Source organism: Zalophus californianus, chromosome 11 (genome assembly GCF_009762305.2).
Source record: "Zalophus californianus isolate mZalCal1 chromosome 11, mZalCal1.pri.v2, whole genome shotgun sequence".
Classification (NCBI taxonomy): domain Eukaryota; kingdom Metazoa; phylum Chordata; class Mammalia; order Carnivora; family Otariidae; genus Zalophus; species Zalophus californianus.
Genome location: NC_045605.1, coordinates 110,998,585 through 111,017,763, shown reverse-complemented (window position 1 = coordinate 111,017,763; position 19,179 = coordinate 110,998,585). Strand labels below are relative to the sequence as shown.

Here is a 19,179-nt window from a genome sequence, read left to right as displayed (position 1 = left end):
GTTTTTATCATCAACTGATACTGAATTTTATCAAATGCTTTTTCTGTATCTCTTGAGATGATCCCATGATTTTTGTCTTTTATTCTGTTCGTGTCATGAATTACTTGGATATTTTTTGGAACATCTGTTTTTTAATTTTTAAAAAATTTTTTTAAAAAGATTTTATTTATTTATTTGACAGAGACAAGCGAGAGAGGGAACACAAGCAGGGGGAGTGGGAGGGGGAGAAGCAGGCTTCCCGCGGAGCAGGGAGCCCGATGCGGGGCTCGATCCCAGGCCCCTGGGACCGTGACCTGAGCCAAAGGCAGACGTTTAACGACTGAACCACCCAGGCGCCGTTTTTGGAACATCTTTATTGAGATAGCATCTACCTACCATATAATTCACCCATCCAAAGTGTACAATTCAGGGGGGTTTGGTACAGTCCCAGAGTTATGCGACAAAGACCACAATCAGTTTTAGAGCATGAGTGTCACCCCAGAAAAAAACTTGGACCCTTTAGCTCTCACCCCAGACTTTGGTCTCTCCCTACCTCCAGCCTCAAGCATCAACGAATCTACTTTCTGTCCCTGTAGACTTGCCTGTTTTGGACATTTTGTAGAAATGCGATCACACAATACGTGGCCTTCTTGTCCGACTTCTTTTGTGACCAGAATGTTTTCAAGGTCCGTCCATGCTGTAGCAGGTGTCAGGATTCCTCTCTTTTTATGGCCCAGTAATACTTCACTGTGTGATTTACCACGTTCTGTTCATCCATTCATCTGCTGATGGACATTTGGGTTGTTTCCGTCTTTTGGCCGTTGTGAATGGTGCTGCTATGAGCATTCCCCTCTGTGATTCTGCAGGGACACCGGTTTTCAATCACCCCGGGTGCGTCCCCAGGAAGGGCACTGCTGGGCCACAGGGAGGCTCCGAGTCTCACTTGTTGAGGATTTGCCAGATTTCAAAGCAGGAAGTTAACGTTGCTCTCACTGTCCTCTGATGGGCAGACCCCATGGAAGTTATGCCAAAGGTCCCAACCACATGTGTGACATCCAAGGGTTTACTTCCGAGTTGGCATGGATTTGAGTAATTACATTCCTTTAGTCTTCCTGGCTCTGGAAAAGCTTCTCATCTTTCTTCAGCTTCCATGACCTTGATGTTTTGATGATTACAGTTGAGTTATCCTGTGAGATGTTCTCCAGGTTGTGTTGTGTGGTGTTCGCTCATGACCGGAATTGGGTTTTGTGTCTCTGGTAGGCACGGCGCAGAAGTGAGGCTGGGTTCTTCTCCTGCATCCTGTTGGGGCCACCATCTTGGTTTGTCCATGACTGATGGTGCTCACCCCAGTGGCTTGATCAAAGTGGTGTCTGCCAGGCCCTCGGTGTCACGATACTCTTTTATCCTTCGCAATTCATAAATATTTTGCAAGAGTGCATTTTGAGATGAATTATCTTCTTCCTTGTTGACATTCACTGAGTCAATCATTTATTTATGTTAGCATGTCAGCATGTAGTCACCTTTTCCTATGTTGCTCCATGGGTTATAAATTCTGTTACTAATGATGATTTATTTTCACTCTCTGTTCCTGACTTGGCCAATGGGAGCCCCTTTGAGCTGGCTCTGGGGTCCACTTGACATGTCTTCAAATTCCTTAAGTACTTTCTTATTTCCAGCACAGCCAGGTTGTCGAGATCCCTTACAGGCTCTAGCTCTGGCATGAGCCATTTCTCCGAGGAGGACTCTGCTTTCTTTTTGTGGAGAATGGTGTTTAGAAGCCAAGACCTGGCTTCTGGGTGTCTTATAAAGCTACTGGAATTTTCCCCACTCCCTTCCTCCACCCAAATACTCCATCCAGACCTTCTCAGTGGACAGAGTATATGTGTGTGTGTGTGTGTGTACATAAAGGGTGCAGATATATATAGTGTGCACACGTGCACAAACATTTACATGTGTATCTATTTCTCTATCTTTTTATATCTTTTATATTTATACTGCTCTTTATACATAAATTAAAAATTATAATTTACGCTGATACTAATAATTCTAACAAAATAGGGTTCATTCCAGTTTCCCCCATCCATATTTGAAACGCCCTTCTCTGACGTGAGAAGCTTGACTCCCATTATTCTTGAGATAGTAGCTTACTTGATTGATTGTCCTGCTGCTATTCCCACCCCTGTGCAGATATCCCACAGCCTGGCCCGACTCCCCAAGGCAGCCTGCCCCTCCCTCAAAGCACCTGGGCTCTTGTTCCCTCACTCAGCTGCCCCCTGGGAGGGTCCCCTGCTCAACCTGACCTGGGTGCGAGGTCTCTGCCTTGCCTTTCCCCCAGCCCTGTGTCAAGATGCACCCAGGATGTGTTTTGGTCGGGTGTCTTAAGGTGACAGACACAGAGACACACTGCGTCTGAGAGGAGAGTTCATTAGTCACGGCTCCGAAAAGAAGGGGGCCACGCCACGCCGTGCCCCACAGGGCCACACGGGAAAGCGCAGGGTCAGTCTGGAGGCACAGGGGATGAGAGGAGAGTGTGGACCAGGTGTCTATTGTGGTTTTCGTCGAAAGGAATGGCTGAGTCAGGATGGGCAAGCCGAGCAGGCTTAGGACTGGATAGTTTGAATGATTTCAGTGAGCTCTGGGCTGTAGCCCTGGTCCCCAGTTATCTGGTCCCTGGCCCTGGGGTGATGAGGGCAGGGGGATAGTGTCCCAAACTGCAGGAGCTTCATAACAGGAAGCAGATGAAAGACACGGGTGGTTTGCACATCCAAGGTGAGCTGGCAGGCTACTTGTTTTCTGTTTCTGGGCACTGGATAACTCTGGGAGGGACAGACCCTCCCCAAGTCTTCAAGGCCCCCAGATGTCAAAGCATCATAAAATATAGAAAATGCAAAACATGATTAATACGTCCCCTGCCCCCGAGGGCTGACACCCCCCCCCCCCCCCCCCGCCTGGTCTCCTCGGGCGGCCCTGGGATCCTCTTCACCATGCTCAGGGAAAGATGGGAGAAAGGCAGTCTACCTGTCTAGGTGAGCTCGAGGAGCCAGCTGATCCCCTCCCTGGGTGGCCACACACACAGTCCTGGTGGGCTGCAGCGTTCATGGTTGAGAATCTCTCTTTGGAACCCCCAACCAGGGAACTGGGGGAGGGGGCTACCCCCACCTGCCCACTCCTCCTGTCCATCAAGCTCGGACACAGGTGTGAGGGCCTAGGTCTCTCCTATTACACCAGGCAGTGAAGACACTCGCAAAGATGCAAAATGAGACGCACTTCTAACTAAATTCCCTTTTAGAAGCGAATCGAGTGATTGATATAAAAATCTATTACATGCTAACATGGAATGGGCCGTGGGACGTCTCCACCCCAAGGGCACCCAAGCGTCCCTCCACCAAGGACCCACATCAGCATAGACTTAGATCATTGATGGGAAGGCAGACTCGGGATCTGCACGTCTCCCCTTCGTATGTTGAAGCCCTAACCCCCCAATGTGACTGTATTTGGGGATGGGGTCCTTAAGGAGGTGACTAGAGTTAGAGGAGATCCCCGGGGTGGGTCCACGTGCAGTGGGACTGGGGTCCTCTCTGGAAGAGGGACGGACACAAGGAAGGTGCACGCAAAAGGATGACGGTGTGAGGACACAGCGCTGTGTGCCACGGACGGGGGCTTTTCCAGAAACCAGCCTTGCCAACACCTTGGCCCAGGGCTTCCGGAGGCTGGAGGGGCCTCGGGAGATGCGCTGCTGGGTTCCAGCGCCCGCTCTGTGGTGTTAGGCTGTGGCTGCTCGTTGTCCCCCAGCCTGCTGGGGTTTGGAGGCGGGGCTTTGGGGACATGATTGCGCTTGGAGGAGATCAGGGGTGTGGGGCCCCGTGACGTGATCGGTGCCCTTGTTGGTGGGGGTGGGGGTGGGGTTCACTGGCAAGAATGCGGCTGCCGTATACCAGGGAGGGGCCCTTACCAAGGGCCTGTGCTGGCACCCCGATCTTGGACTTCCTGCCTCCAAAACCTCGAGAAAATAAATCTCTGTTGGCGAAGCCACGGCGTCTGTGGGACTTTGTTAGCTAGAGCGGCAGGCTGATGGGGTTTCTGCCGCTCGGTCATCAAACGGGGGTGACGGAAAGCAAACCCATAGGCCGCCCTGAGCCGCCCCGCTCCGCCTGGGCCTGTCCAGCGGGCCGAGAAGAGTAGGCTCTGAATACCAACGTGGCAAAGCTCGTCGGAATCTAGAGATCCCAAGAACGGCTTTAGCGCGTGCGGCAATCCTGTATCTGGAAGGACCGGGCGCATCGCTCGGCGCTGTGATCAGCATGGTTTACAAACCTGGCTGGGTTTCAGGCCACAAGGAAAACAGTGTGGCTTTCACATCCTTGTCGTGGCATACGTTACATTTTCTCACCGAGTTTTAAAAATGCTATAAATCCATGACAGAAGCAAGGGAAGATCCCCGAGGACAGGACGGTGGGATTCTGGCCACGAGGCTGATGCTGTCGTGGGGTGTTTCCCGGCTTTCCAGGGAGGGGGGTGGGGAGGCTGAGGGGGAAGGAGACTTGGAGGCGGGCCGTCTGGGAGACAGGAGGGATGCACGGGCGGGGGCGACAGAGGCAGAACCTTGGACCGAGGGAGGATGCAGGACCTCTGTCACCGCTCTGCATCCCATCCGTTCTCCGGGGATTTCCCGGGTCGGGGGGCGGGGGGCGGACTGGAGACAAGAGTCATCCGCAGAGGGGGCAGTTGTGGCTCGGCGGCCCTGAGAGCACACGCAGGCGTGGTTGGTCAGAAGAGCACCTGTCCCCTAGCTTCGTGACAGGGCCGGCCCTGCAGCTGGCAGACCAGAGCCCTGAGCGTCCCACCGCCCCTCACGTCTCCATCTCACTCAGCAGGGCCCGCTGGAGGAGGGCCTTCAGGGACCCCGGGCACCGCCTCCTGCCGAGGTGTAAAGCCAGGAAGTGGAGGGCTGGGAGAGCCCTCATGGCCACACCGGACACGGGCAAGAGGAGGTCAAAGACCAGGGACAGGGATTCTTGCCATGGCAGGTGCATCGTGACCACGAAGGGCAGGCCCCAGAGGAAGATGGTGACGATGACCATGCGGATGGCCAGGTAGGTCCTGGTGGGGGAACACTGCTGGGGGCTCGGAAGCCCGGGGTCAGGCTGGACACACACATCACAAGGCACGGGAGGAGGGGGAATGCCACCAGTCCTTCCTGAAGCCTGTTGCACGTGGCGCCCTTCTCCAGGTAAGCATGGCCCTCAATCCCAGCGTGCAGACAGAGGGCCAGGGACCAGCTCTGGGCGCTCATGGCCGCCGAGGTACGCTGTGGGCGGCGGCGGCACCAGGAAGGGAAGTGGCCCCCACGGAGCTCTCGGTGCTCACGGCGGCCAGGAGACAGAGGCCTGCCGTGTCGGGGAAGCGGGCGACCGCATCCAGCACCGTGGCCCCGTGCGATGCCCCCGGGGGTTGCGGCCCCAGGGTTTTCTCCAGCAGGATGAGAGCTGAGCAGTCAAGGCCCAGGCTGTGGGCAGCGGCCAGGTGAAGGGAATAGGTTGTATCTTTTTTTTTTTTTTTTTAAGATTTTATTTACTTATTTGACACAGAGAGAGACACAGCCAGAGAGGGAACACAAGCAGGGGGAGCAGCAGAGGGAGAAGCAGGCTTCCCGCCGAGCAGGGAGCCCGATGCGGGGCTCCATCCCAGGACCCCGGGATCATGACCCGAGCCGAAGGCAGACGCTTAACGACTGAGCCACCCAGGTGCCCCGAAGGGAGTAGGTGGTGTAGGGACGTGGGGGCAGACAAGCCAGGCCACCAGCCGTTGCCCACCACCCTGCAGAGCACCACGAGGGGGAGGACCACCTCCACGTACGGGGACCGCCAGCTCCCTGTCTCATCCGCGGCTCCGTGGACGCTGGTCTGGGCCTCACTGTGGGGATCCGGGTCCCAGGAGGAGGTGGGGTCGAGCTGGTCCATGCAGGGCCAGGCGCACCCTGAGAAAACAGAGGTTTGGTACCTTAGCAAGCCTGGCGCCTGCTGAGGGCCCCCCACTGGTTAGTCACCCTCGGGGAGCTCGGGGGCCTCTGCACCCCTGAAGGGGCCTCCTGGGGTCCCAAGGAAGACATGCACCTGAGCCCTGCACCAGAGCAGCCTCGACAGGCCTGGCTCAAAACTCTCTGTTGCGGGTCTTTGTTGGGTCTTGTGGGAGAGTGAGCCATTTGTCCCTGCTAGCCTGGCGCGTCTCACGTGTAATTCTGAACATCCCACGTCCTGGGAGCCCCTGCAGTCCCGGGACGCCAGCCGCCCTGCTTGCAACTGAGGAAAGGGCCCGTGTTTGCTCGGGGCTGGAGCAGGTGGTCTGAGCCAGGCTGAGGCTGCCCCAGTTGGTACCCCCGGGTGCGTAGCTGTCTGCTTGCTGCTTCAGTGTCCCCATCTGTCTAAAGCTTGTTGTTGTGGCTGAGCTGTGTCCCCAAACTCATGTTAGAGCCCCAACACCCAGCACCTCAGAGCGTCACCGTATCTGGAGCTGGGGCCTTTACAGAGGTGATCAAGGCAACACGGGGTCACCAGGGTGGCCCTGATCCCATGTGACCAGGGTCCTGATGAGAAGAGGGGATTCAGGACACAGACCTGCACGCAGGGACGACCCCGGGGAGAGGACCCAGGGAGGGCACGCCGTCCACACACGAGGAGCGAGGCCTCGGGAGGACCCGCCCTCCTGAGCCTGCATCTCGGGCGTCGGCCTCTGGGGCCGGGGACAGGGACTGCCTGCCTTGTGAGCCCCGTCGGTGGCACTGTGTTAGGACAGCTGGAAAAGGTGGATACAGTAGTATAAGAACATAACAGATGAAGCCACCTGAAGTCTCAAGCAGTGAGAGCTTCCGGGTTCTGCAACCCTGAGCTGCAGGCATCTGGGGCACAGAAGCTTCTGGAACAACTTTTGTTCTGAGAGCTGATAAAAGCACGCGATACGCGTACAACTCTCCTACTGGCGATCCTGAGGTTTGCAGGCACATATCGATGCCCACTGGGGTTTCAGGAGAATTTGAGGGCCCAGCTCCAACTCGGCCCGGTGTTTGAGACTCTGCCCTCTCGCCAGGATCACGAAGCCCCCTCCGGTCAGTGGCTCCGCTTGTGGTGAAAGTGCCTGGGCCCGTCCCCGACTACTGGCCCCGTGCTGCCTGCTGTCGGCCCCCGAGGTCAGTGAGGAGCCCAGAGCAGACTCAGATGTCATCGGCTCACGCGATGCGGCTCAAGGCTTGCCCCCAGAAGTACCTGAGACCCAACAGGGGACTCACATTACTTGGGAAATGTGAGCGTAGGTCAGCGGAGCCAAGCCGCCGTCCCGGGGAGGTCCAGCCCAAGCCTGGGTGTGCGGGAGCTCCCACGCTGCTTCTAACGGGCCGACCCCGAACCCCCGCCGGCCGGGGAAAGCCAGGACCCCCTCCTGTCCATCTTCAGGGGCACCTTCCCGACACTCCAGGCAAAGACGCCTCTGGGTTCAGGTGGCTTGAGATGGAAGCCGGCAGGGAGATCTTTCCCCTCACCTGGGTGGTCTTCTGGTGTTGGCACCTCGGAGGCCCGTGTCCCGAGATGGCAAAGGCCTGCCCTGGAGTCAGGGAGCGCTCTAGGCAACCCCGCAGCGGATGGGGTCCTGCCAGGGAGTAATCAAGTCCCCGTGCCCCCTGGGCCTTTCTGTGGGGAGACCACGTGCATATCCAGACCCGGACCTTTATCTGAGGCTTCATATCTCAGCATCTCGTGATACCCTGACCCGCTAGACTCGTCAGCACTCCGTTCCTACTGGCGGAGCCCCTGAGCGGAGGAGGACGTCCACTTCCGAGGGGGGGCCCAGCCAGAACCCCCGCCTTCTGGGGGGACAGGGGACCGTACGGGGTGGCTCTGCCCTAGTCCCCCATGAGCTACAGTCCTTCCTGCCGTGAGCAGAGCTGCACTGTTTTGCAGTGATGTGGATGTTCTTGCAAATCCGAGACCCTTACGTGGGATTCCCCGAGGCCGGGGTGATTCTGTGGTGCTTTGCTGGGGCGGACCTTCTCAGCTCTGGTCGGCCTGCCGCGGGGCCCTTAGAGGAGGCGAGTAGAAGACATCGCTGTCTCTCCATTAATTTCCATAGGTCGCTCAATCAGTTATTGAATTAATTTCAAATAAGTCTCTCGAGGTCAACCAAGAGGCCTACTCGGGCATCAGAGCAAAGCCACTAAAAGGTCACCTTCATTCTTTACTCCCCGACGGCCCAAGGGCACCCTGGTGTCACCCCTATCGTTTGCCTTGGTGCCCTTCTCCCCAGGGGTGAGCGCAGTCCTCCTCCTGCAGGCTCGGGCACCCGCGGCCAGATTCGTCTCTTGTGCTTTATCGCTGAGTGGAGAGAGCTGGGGGGACATGCCCTGCAGGCAGTCGGATCCCCAAGAGAAGGGGGCAGAAGGCCCCACACACCCGCGCCCAGACCCTTCTCCGAATGCACCACGCGGCCAGTCACTGTGGCTGACGCTCGCCGGGGGAGCCCCTCTAAACGAGAACGGGGGCGCAGGACATGTATCAGTGTTTTGAACGTAAAGCCTCTCTGTCTAACTTGATGGAGATTTGCCTAATGTCTGTGGCAGTTCAGAACCCATTTACTCATAAAACTTACCAAGATTCATCTTTAAAAAAATACTTCTGCCATCTCCATGTTGGTGGCTTTGTGCGGAAGCCCGTGGTGTGTGGGAAGATGGACGATGGCTATGAGGGAGGGGGGGTCCTGGGAGCTGGAGAAGAGTCCATATCAAGCATTTACAGAAGGGCCAGCCCCACGTAACGACCCCAAATCCATGCACACACAGCATAGGTGCTGATCTCAGGAGTTAGCCTTCTGTGGAGCCCAGCTGAATGACCGTGTGCGGTCGTCTGCTCTGGGAACGTGAACCACCACGGACGGGGCTCCCACAGCAGATGCTCCCTGTCCCCCGGGCCCGGAGGCTGAAGCCCGGGATGCAGGCACGGGCAGGGCGGGGCCCTCCCGACGCCTCTCTCCTCGTGTGTGGATGGCTGTGCTCAGGTCCTCACGGGGCTGTCCCTCTGAGCGCACACACCCCTGGTGTCCCTTTGTCTTCTCAGAAGGACACTAGTCAGATTGAATTAGAACCCCACTCTTTGACCTCATTTCCCCTTCATACTTCTTTAAAGGTCTTTTTAAAATATATATATTTTATTTTATTTAAAGTCAATTAACATATAGTGTATTATTAGTTTCAGAGGTAGAGTTCAGTGACTCATCACTTGCATGTAACACCCAGTGCTCATGACATCACGTGCCCTCCTTAATGCCCAACACCCTGTTACCCCAGCCGCCTCCCCTCCAGCAACCCTCTGTTTGTTTCCTAGAGTTAAGAGTCTCTTATGGTTTGTCTCCCTCTCTGATTTCGTTTCATTTTGCCATCCCTTCCCCTACGATTCTCTGCCTTGTTTCTTAAATTCCACATATCAGTGAGATCATATGATAATTGTCTTTCTCTGATTGACTTATTTCACTTAGCATAATACCCTCTAGTTCCATCCATGTCGTTGCAAATGGTAAGATTTCATTATTCTGATGGCTGAGTCATATTCCGTTGTATATATGAACCACATCTTCTTTATCCATCATCTGTCGAAGGACATCTGGGCTCTTTCCATAGTTTGGTGATTGTGGACACTGCTGCTATAAACATTGGGATGCTGGTGCCCCTTCAGATCACTAGGTTTATATCTTTGCGGTAAATACCTAGTCGTGCAATTCCTCGGTCATAGGGTAGCTCTATTTTCAAATTCTGAGGAATCATTTTCCAGAATGGCTGCACCGGCTTGCATTCCCAAAAACAGTGTAGGAGGGTTCCCCTTTTCTGCATCCTAGCCAACATCTGTTGCTTCCTGACTTGTTCATTTTAGCCATTCTGACCAGTGTCAGGTGGTATTCATTGACGTTTTGATTTGTATTTCCCTGAGGTGGAGTGTGTTGAGCACTTTTTCATGTGTCTGTTGGCCATTACGATGTCTTCTTTGGAGAGATGCCTGTTCATGCCTTCTGCCCATTTCTTGACTGGAGTTTTTGGGAGGGCAGTTGAGTTTAATAAGTTTTTTATAGAGTTTGGATCCTAGCCCTTTATCTTATAAGACATTTGCAAATATCTTCCCCCATTCAGGAGGTTGTCTTTGGCTTTGTCGACCATTTCCTTTGCTGTGCAAAAGCTTTTTATCTTGATGAAGTCCCAATAGTTCATTTTTGCCTTTGTTTCCCTTGTCTTTGGAGATGTGTCTAGAAAGGAATTGCTGCAGCTGAGGTCAAAGAGGTTGCTGCCTGTGTTCTCCTCTAGGATTTTGATGGATTCTTGTATCACATTAATGGTCTTTCATCCATTTGGAGGCTATTTTTGTGTGTGGTGTAAGGAAATGGTCCAGTGTCATTCTTCAGCATGTGACTGTCCAATTTTCCCAACACCACCATTGTTAAAGAGACCATCTTTTTTCCATTGGATATTCTTTCCTGTTCTGTTGAAGATTAGTTGACCCTAGAGTTGAGGGTCCATTTTTGGATTCTCTATTCTGTTCCATTGATCTATGTGTCTGTCTTTCTACCAGTACCATACTGTCTTATTGATTACAGCTTTGTAATAGAGCTCGAGTCTGGGATTGGGATTGGGATGCCACCGGCTTTGCTGTTGTCAACATTCCTCTGGCTATTCGGGGCCTTTTCTGGTTCTGTACAAATTTTAGGATTATTTGATCCATTTCTGTGAAAAAAGGTGATGGTATTTTGATAGGGGTTGCATTTTATGTGTAGACTGCTCTGGGTGGCATAGGCATTTTCACAATATTTGTTCTTCCAATCCATGAGCATGGAATGTTTTTCCATTTCTTTGTGTCTCCCTCAATTTCTTTCATGAGTGTTCTGTAGTTTTCAGAGTCCAGATCCTTTATATCTTTGGTTAGGTTTATTCCTACGTATCTTAGGGTTTCTGGTGTGATTGTAAATGGGATCGACTCCTTAATTTCTCTTTCTACTGTCTCATGGTTGATGTACAGTGATGCAACTGATTTCTGTGCATTGATTTTGTATCCTGCCACTTGGCTGAATCCCTGGATGAGTCCTAGCAATTTTGGGTTGGAGTCTGTGGAGTTTTCCCACATAGAATATCACATCATCTGTGAAGAATGAGAGTTTGACTTCTTTGCCGATTCAGATGACTTGTATTTTTTTTGTTGTCTGATTGCTGAGACTAAGACTTCCAGTACTATGTGGAACTGCAGTGGTGAGAGTGGACATCCCTGCCACGTTCCTGACCTCCCATCCAGGCGCCCTGCCAGCCCCTACCATGCACGGCGTGCCTCTCCGTGGTCATCAGCTGAGCCAGCGCCCAGAATGCATCCTCTTCGGACAGGAACATCAACAGGACCCCCACAATCTGGCTCATGCCCTGGCAGTAGCCCACCTCCTGCAAGAGCCAACCCCGATGGAACGTGGCCACCTCAACGTGGTGGAGGTCAGGGTAACGGGAACCTCCCTCCCTGCTCAGGTTCTGATTCCCAGTTTGGTCCCTTCAGGATCGATCCCCGAGTTTTAGGGCAACAGCGGTGCTCGCTAGACTACCTGGCAGCCCCAGTGCTCCGGGACTCAGGGGCCGTTCCTCAACCCGGTGAGGTCTGCACCCCAGCCCTGGCCTCAGTCCTAGAGTCGAGAGCCCCTCCCTCGTGCCCCTGAGACAATGGGAGCTGGAGTCCTGACCGTGTCCTGGTTGTTCAGGAATCCTCAGGACGAAGGGCACCCGCGGGGCAGCAGGCCTGGCGGCGGGGAGACCCACGGGGTTGTAGATGGAATACGCCGAGAGCACATGGGACAGGGCTTGCTGCGTAGGAAAGGGAGAGCAGGGTGGGTTGCTCCTGTCTGAGCAACCCGCACAGTGAGGCCGGCCAGGTGCAGAACACAGCCCCATGGACCTGGGTCTTCAGCGCACCTCGGTGGCTGACGTGTCTACGGGGTCCAGTCTCCACACAATGACCGGCAGCTAGCTCCGACATACCGTGGGATGGAGTTTATTTTCATTCTGCTGTTTGCCTCCATGAAAACGCCCACTGTGGGATGGGCAGCTCCTGGGTTTTTGCTGAGCCCCCAGCTCACCCCTCCAGCCCTGGGGCCGCCGCCCCACCCTGAACGGCCCCTTGGTGGCCAGGCGCTCCCCCTGCCCTGCTCACCGCAGCCCCCGAGGCCTCTCCCCGCCGTGGTCTGGCCTGTTCCTGGTGCCGTGAGCGCAACCACACGATCTGGCTTCCTTCCCCGAGCCAAGCGCAGCCCAGGTGCTTCCATGGCATCGAGTGCGTCCGTAGCGTGGTCCTGTGTGTCCCTGATGTAGTCCCCGTTTTGGATTGCCAGTGTCTGTTCACCTAAGAGCAGCTTGGGTGCTTCCAGGTTGAGTCGTCGTGCATAAAGCACAGAACCTTCACACAGGTTTTACTTGGATAAAAGATTTCGAACCAGTTGGGTTGATAACTGTGAGCACTTTGGGGCATATGGTGAGGCTCTGTTCAGCTTTATAAGAAGCCGCCAGCCTGCCTTCCAGCGTGGCTGCATGACGCTGCACCCCAGCTCCCCCTGCCCCCAGCCTTCGTGACAGGGGCGTGTGGCGGGCGCTGGTGTCCCGCGGTGGTACGAAGGCTCAGCTCTGTCCCCGCACACACCCTGGATGAATGCACATTGCGTGTGTGTGTGTGTGTGTGTGTGTGTGTGTGCGCACGCGCATCTTCTTTGCTCAAGTGTCTGTTCAGGTCTTGTGTCCACTGTGTGCCGGGTCATGCGTTCGATCACAGAGCTGCTTGTTCTCGGTCTGCAAGGGCCCCGCAGTAGATGCGCCATTCCAAGTATCTCTCCCGCTCTGTAGCTTTCCTCCCTGCTCTCTGAATGCTGTCTTTGCAGAGGGCACATTTGTCATTGAGATAAACTCCAGCTTGTCCACGATTCCTCTCTTGCCCTTTTCTCTCCGCTGCAAGCCTCCCCCTCCACGTCCACGGCCCGACCCTCCTCTGGCTTCTGGTTTTCCAATGCCCGGAATGCGTTACCACCACCCTGTTAACGCGGTAAGGGTTGAACCTGGAACCCCACATGGGAATGTCGCTGCGCCCGAGTGCACAGAAGGAACAGGCTGCTTTCGAGGTCGGGGGCAGATCGGCTGAAGTGGAGAATATTTACCGAGAGGCCATTATAGAAACCTCACGATCCTGTGCCCAGGTGTGTCGCCGGGCAGGGCCCGCCCTCACATTGGGGCCCTTCTGTGTGAGGCACGCAGTGCAGTGGTCACAGGGGGATGGATGTTTGGGGTGGTGCCTGGGGGCCTCAGGCTGCTGGAGGCTGGCTCGCCCTGGACCAGGCGTCACAGGTCAGCCGTGACGCGGCCGCCCTCTGAGGGCCAAGGCCGACGCAGGGGCCACCCAGTTTCCGGGGTACAAGGCACCCCCTTCCGTGGAGGAATGTCGACGTCTCCTCATGAGACGGGTTGGGGACGGTCCCCTGGAAGGCTCAGTCCACGCCTGCCTGGCGGCTCCTCGGCGCCGGCCTTCCCGGCCTCCAGCTCGGCCTCCCCGGGGCCCCGGGCTGTGAAGCATACCGCCAGCCGCTGGCCGCACAGACAGAGCTCCTCCCATGGCGATTTGGCTGCACCCCACCGGTCCGGGCGCATACTGCATTCCCGCCCCTCCCGCTAGGCCCCCACATCGTCAGGGTCTCCCCCACACCCGGCGGCTCAACACCAAACCCGGGCTCCTGAGGAGGACGGACCATCCAGAGACCCCGACGGGGGCCGGGGAGGCGCCAACACCGTCTGCACACTAAGGGGCTGCACTAAATCCTTGCAGGCTGGAGCCGGTGTGGGGGGCACACATCCATCGGGGACCCCCGTTTTCTAAGGTGCATACTGAGATGACTATAGACAGTGTCGACCTCAGGTCTGGGCTTTGCTGGGACACACTTGCTGCTGGGGTGGCGTGTGGTGAGCACAGGAGCCGGGCTGGACCGGGGACGGCATCTGGGGGTTCATCATACCACTGATCTGTACAAACAGTGTCAATTATCTACCATCAAATGCAGATACATGCAGAAAAACACCAAGAGTGGCTGTCCCTTTGAGCCGGGCGACCCTCATCGGTCCATGTGTGTCGTTGTCCAGCCGAGTCTGTGCTGCCTGGCCCCCGGCCCCGCAGCGCCCCCCCCCACGGCCCCCGCCCTCTGTCGCCGGCTCCTCACTAGCAGCTCCACGCCAGCCTTGGGGGTTCCGCTCACACAGGGACGCCGCGGGGCCCCGTCCCGGCCCCGCAGACCCGGGGAGGGGGCCGCTGGGTCATCCCAAGCACGTTTCCCTACGGCCGGGTTGTGTTTGCTGCCAACGTGCCCCCTCTCCTCAGAGAGCCCGCACTGCCCACCCAGAAGCTCCCTGGGCCACCCCTGACCCTCGGACTGACCCCTGGGGCCCTGGACCCTGCTTGTCCCGCAGCCTCACCTGACCCCATAGCGGTCCTGGAACATGACGTGGTTCTGGAAGGTCCGGTTCACGTCCAGGTCAATTTGCCTGATGTCTCTGGAGAAGAGCTGGGCCTGCTCCTTCACCTTCTGTGGGCAGAACCGGGAAGGAGGGGCCAGCTTCAGGACACGGGACCCTAACTGTCCCCAGCTGCCCTCCGAAGAGGGAGCGCTGCTAGCCACCCCATGAGTGTGTCCCGCGGAAACCGCCTTCCTCCCTCGTCTCTGAGGCCAGGGCCCCCGCACACGGGCCCACCGATGCCCGTGATGCCCGCATCAGGCCTGGAGCTCAGCAGCCCTGGGCGTGGAGGGAACTCTCGATGGTCAGCCCGACGCTCCTCCCCTCCCCCCGCACAGGGGCCTGTCCTCCAGGACTGAGACCAGCCTGGGGCCTGAGCTCGCCTCTCCCCACGGGTTCCCCCAAGCTCCCGCCAAGGCCTCATCCAAGGGCCATGGCCTGCTGGGGGTGGAAGGGCTTACCTCGTAGACCCCTCGCTTGGTGGACTTCACCTTTTCAGTATCGAGCAGGAGGGCCCACAGCTGACCGCGCACCTGTGGAGGGACCCCCTATAAGCCGATGCTGCATCTCCAGGACAGAAGGCGGCGCTGCCGAGCCAGGCCAGGGACGGCTCCGCGGGTCCCCGGAGCACGAGGCCTCTAGAAGGTTCTGGCCTTGGCTCCATGGCGTCTCCAGAGCGGCTGGGTCTCCCACGAGGAGGAGGGGGCGGTGACCCTGACCTGCCGGCCCCTCTGGTGTCCTCCTTGGGCCTGGGGAGACTTGGTCTCGGACAGCAGACTCTCCCCAGGCAGGGGGACTCTCGTGGGGTCGGGGGGAGGCTGAGGGCCGTACCCCCCCTCCGTCGGGACACAGTGCTGTCTGCGGGCACGCAGCGCCCCACCTCCTCGCTGACCTGGTAGTGCCCCCAGCTCTGCAGCATCTTCTCCCAGTTGTCGGCTCTCCGGGTCTCCTGGAGAAGTTGCTGGAACAAGACAAGGGGGCAGCTGATGAGCCGCCCGCTGTGTAGACGGCGCCCAGGCAGCATCCAGGGGCCTTCATGTGAACAGACTCAGAGAGCCCGAGGGGCATGGGCCGCTCCCGCTGACTGCGGCTCTGGGGATCAGGCGCCGCCCCGGCCGCGCGTCAGGTGCTGGGACGGGGGATTTGGTGAAACAGCCCTTGGGACCGCTTTGGGGACCGGGTCTGCTGTCCTCTGGCCCCATGCCCACCCAGCATGTCCTGCCCGAGCCCCAGGACAGGCTTGTACCTTTGCCTCGTGGGGGCTGGGGCTGGGCATCTCCTTCTCCCTGGAAGGCAAGAGAAGCAGAGCCTGAGGACCGGGCCTCTGGCCCCATAGCCCAAGGCTCAGCCCAGGAGCCCTGGGGCGGGGGGGAGCTGACCCCAGGAAGGACAGGGGCTGCCAGGTGCCTGGGCTCAGCGGGGCAGCGTCCTGCCTGGGGGTGTGAGAAGGGCTGTTGCCGGCAGGTGGGCCGGGCGGGGGCATCCCAGCAGCCCGCACGAGGTGCCCTGCCCCGTCCTGGGATGGGCCAGCCTGAGACCTGTACGGTGCAGCCGGTGCCCCCTGGGCCCGTCTGCCTGAGGACCCCACACCTTCACAGGGCCTGCTGCTCAGCGTCCAGCCTGCCTCTCCCTCACCCTGGCCATCACCCCTGCTGTCCCCTGCCGCCACCCCTCTTGTCGGTCACTTCAGTCCTTCTCGCCCATCTCTGCCTCCTTCCCTGGTCCCAAGGCCACTGTGCTGTGCCCCTCCCTCATTCCCACCGCAGGGCAGCTTCCTCCTCCTCTTCCCTCCTCCTGCCCAGGCTGGCCGGCCCCTCCCTCTGCTGCGCACCCTCCCTCCCTGACCTGGCCTTGTCCCTGGCATCTTCCTGCCATCCTGTGGAAGACTCCAGGAGCTGTGGCGGCCCTGGCCGGGCGGTATCACCCAGGAGCACCCCTCCGCCCTCGCCCCAGACCAGACCGCCCTCCTACAGAAAAGACGCCACCGTCCCAGAGCCCCTCACCCTCTGGAGCCCCTGCTGAACTGACTGGACCCACCGTCTGAATGCAGGAGGCAGACACGGGGCCTCCCCGAAGTAGGCATGGCGGGCACTCCTCCAAGGCCCAGCTCCATTCCTGTCCACTTCTTGGGTTTGCCTCCTGGGTCTCTCAACTCCAGCCCAGGCCAGACTCTAGCCGTCAGAGGGCTCCAGGGGTCGAAGCCCTGAGCTGGGGAGCTGGGTCCTGCCTCCAGAGAGGCATTCCTGCAAATGCAATCCCCGCCCTGAGATGGAGGAAGGAGGGCCCAGGTGACTCACTGCCGAAAGCCATGATGGTCCGTGAGCCTGCACCGCGAGAGCTCAGCATCTTCCCATGGGTCCCGTGGAGACCCTGCTGGGTGTGCCTGAAACAGAGGGGGCCGTGGTGGGGGTCCTATCAGAGCCAGGGGCATGGGGGTAAGGAGGGAACAGACGGCTCCTCCCTCCCCTGCATCCTCAGGGAGCCCAGGACCCGCTGAAAATGGCCCAGCAGGAGAGGCAGGACCTGTCTGCCCCACGGGAGCAGCCTGACAGCCCCACCTGCTTCTCCCAGCGATGATCCCCGCCCGGCTTGCCCCGCTCCTACGGGCAACAATACCCACCTGGGTCTCCTCTGCTGGACTCTGGCTCTGATCCCCGCCTGGGACATAACTGCTCTTGCTGCTGAGGATTCCCTTTGGGTCAGAGCCCTCCGGCCTGCCTATGAGCCCCGCCTGGGCCTCCCATGCACCTGCTGCCTATGAGCCCCGCCTGGGCCTCCCATGCACCTGCTGCCTATGAGCCCCGCCTGGGCCTCCCATGCACCTGCTGCCTATGAGCCCCGCCTGGGCCTCATCGGCTACCGACGACCTGGATCCCCGATGGACCCTCGCCTGTTACTTATGCCTCCCTCCCCCAGATCTCACTTGTTCCTGACGACTCTGGGCCTTGTCTGGGCTGAACGGGGCCATCCTTGGCTCTGGGCCCACCTGGGCCTCCCCTGTGCCTGCAGGCTCTGGGCCCCACCCCTGCAGTGGGTGCTCCTAGTGTCGATGGTCCCTCTCTGGGCCTCACCTGAGTGTATTTGGCTATGATGTTGGCCCGTTCCAAGACCAGCAGGGTCTCTAGGTCCTCTTTCATGGTGCTGTAAACCAAAAACATCCAAATAGGACCCTACATGAAAACCTCCAGAGAACAAAGGGGTCTGCTCTCTGGGGGCCGATCCCCACTCTGTCTGAGCCGAGAGTGGAGGAAACCCTCTAGCTCTAGGGGGGCACACTTGCTGAGCTGGCGGATCACACGCGGGCTCCCACTCTGTGGCACTCCCACCCCCAGACTCCTTCCCAGTCACTGTCCTTGGACATGATTCACACCGAGATGACAGGGTCTCTGCACCCCGTTACCAGGAGCACACGGGGGGTCTGGGAGGCTCCGGTAAACTGCTGACCTGATGCTTGGTGTGGGGTCCCCCAGCCCGGGGCTGGCAGTGCGAGGCTGGCTGGAACAGCTGGCCAGCGAGTGTTCCTGCGGGCTTGGGGGGGTCAGAGGTGTCTCTGAGATCCCACAGGCACAGGCGACAATAGGCAAAAAGCAATGAGCTGGACGTCATCCACATGAACAACTTTGCAGCAAGGGTAAGAACAAACTCCCTCCCTGGATGCCAGGATGGTGAATGGCCGAGGAGGGGTGTGGGGGAGAGCAGGAGGGGCTTCGTGGTCCCTGTTGGGGAGGGGCATACTGGCTCCTGGCCCAGGAGGCCAGGACCCGGGCAGCAGGGGGGGCAGCCCTCCCCCCATGGAGCTGTGGAAGGGCTGCACGTGCCGGCTCACCGTCAGCGCCTGGAGGTCCGGTGTCCTTGGCCACCGCCCGGGCGGCCACGCCGCCGCCCCCCCCGGAGCCCCCATAGCGGCCCGAAGGGAGCGGGGAGCAGTGCACACTCACCTGTGACCTGTCGCTGTGGGAACCGCACCTCCTGTCTACACGGGGGTCGTGGGGCAAGTGGGTCCGTGTGAGTGAGGCCGAGCCAGAGCCAGAGAGTGCGAGTGCATCCAACTGCCTGTGGACACAGAGCCGAGGGGGCGCCAGGCAGCGGCGGAACCCCAGGGCGCCACCGTTCCAACCAGTGGGGTCCCGCATCATCAATGCACGTCAGTGGGGTCCGTCAGCACTAGCCCTTGCCCCTGAAGGTCACGCTCCCGGGGAGGGTCCTGGCACCACGCACGGTGGGAAGGGGAGCCTTGGCTCCATCCCACCTTCCTTAGCTCCCATGCTCAGGTCCTCCAGGCACCCCGCCCTTCTAGGCAGACTGTGTGTCACAAATGCCCTCCCACCCCCAAGGGTTCACAGCATGCGTGGTCCACGTCAGAACATTTGAGGGGCTCCTGGGTGGCTGAGTCAGTTGCGTGTCTGACTCTTGATTTTCGCTCAGGTCATGATCTTAAGGGTGGAGAGATCGACCCTGTGTTGGGCCCTGGGCTCAGCTGGGAGTCTGCTTGAGAGTCTCTCTCTCTCTGCCCCTTCCTCCGCTCGAGCTCTTTCTCTGTCAAATAGCTAAAGAAATTTCTTTAAAAATTAACATCGAAGAGCATTTGAGAAATCTTTATCATCTCTGCAGAGGTGCCTTCATATTTGGAACGGCTGTCTAATTGACTTTATGGACTC

At 58.1% G+C, this 19,179-nt stretch overlaps 1 protein-coding gene across 4 annotated transcripts; it reads right to left on the bottom strand.

The window, feature by feature from the left end:
- Positions 1–5,862: 5,862 nt before the first annotated feature.
- On the bottom strand, positions 5,863–18,552 carry LOC113914511 (USP6 N-terminal-like protein). 4 transcript variants are annotated; one of them, XM_035722944.1, is made up of 9 exons: positions 18,460–18,552; positions 17,593–17,662; positions 16,819–16,904; positions 15,768–15,807; positions 15,414–15,482; positions 14,983–15,054; positions 14,483–14,592; positions 11,722–11,842; positions 11,372–11,431 (listed from the first exon to the last, which is right to left on the bottom strand). In XM_035722944.1, exons 2-8 carry the CDS (start codon positions 17,656–17,658, stop codon positions 11,746–11,748), a joined length of 540 nt encoding a protein of 179 aa, XP_035578837.1. In that variant the 5' UTR covers positions 17,659–17,662; positions 18,460–18,552; the 3' UTR covers positions 11,372–11,431; positions 11,722–11,745. The 4 variants fall into 4 exon arrangements, with proteins under 4 accessions (XP_027435598.1, XP_035578837.1, XP_035578838.1 ...); XM_027579797.2 differs by lacking the exons at positions 11,372–11,431; positions 11,722–11,842 and adding an exon at positions 5,863–5,956; XM_035722945.1 differs by lacking the exon at positions 11,722–11,842 and having other exon boundaries at positions 11,383–11,431.
- Positions 18,553–19,179: the final 627 nt, after the last annotated feature.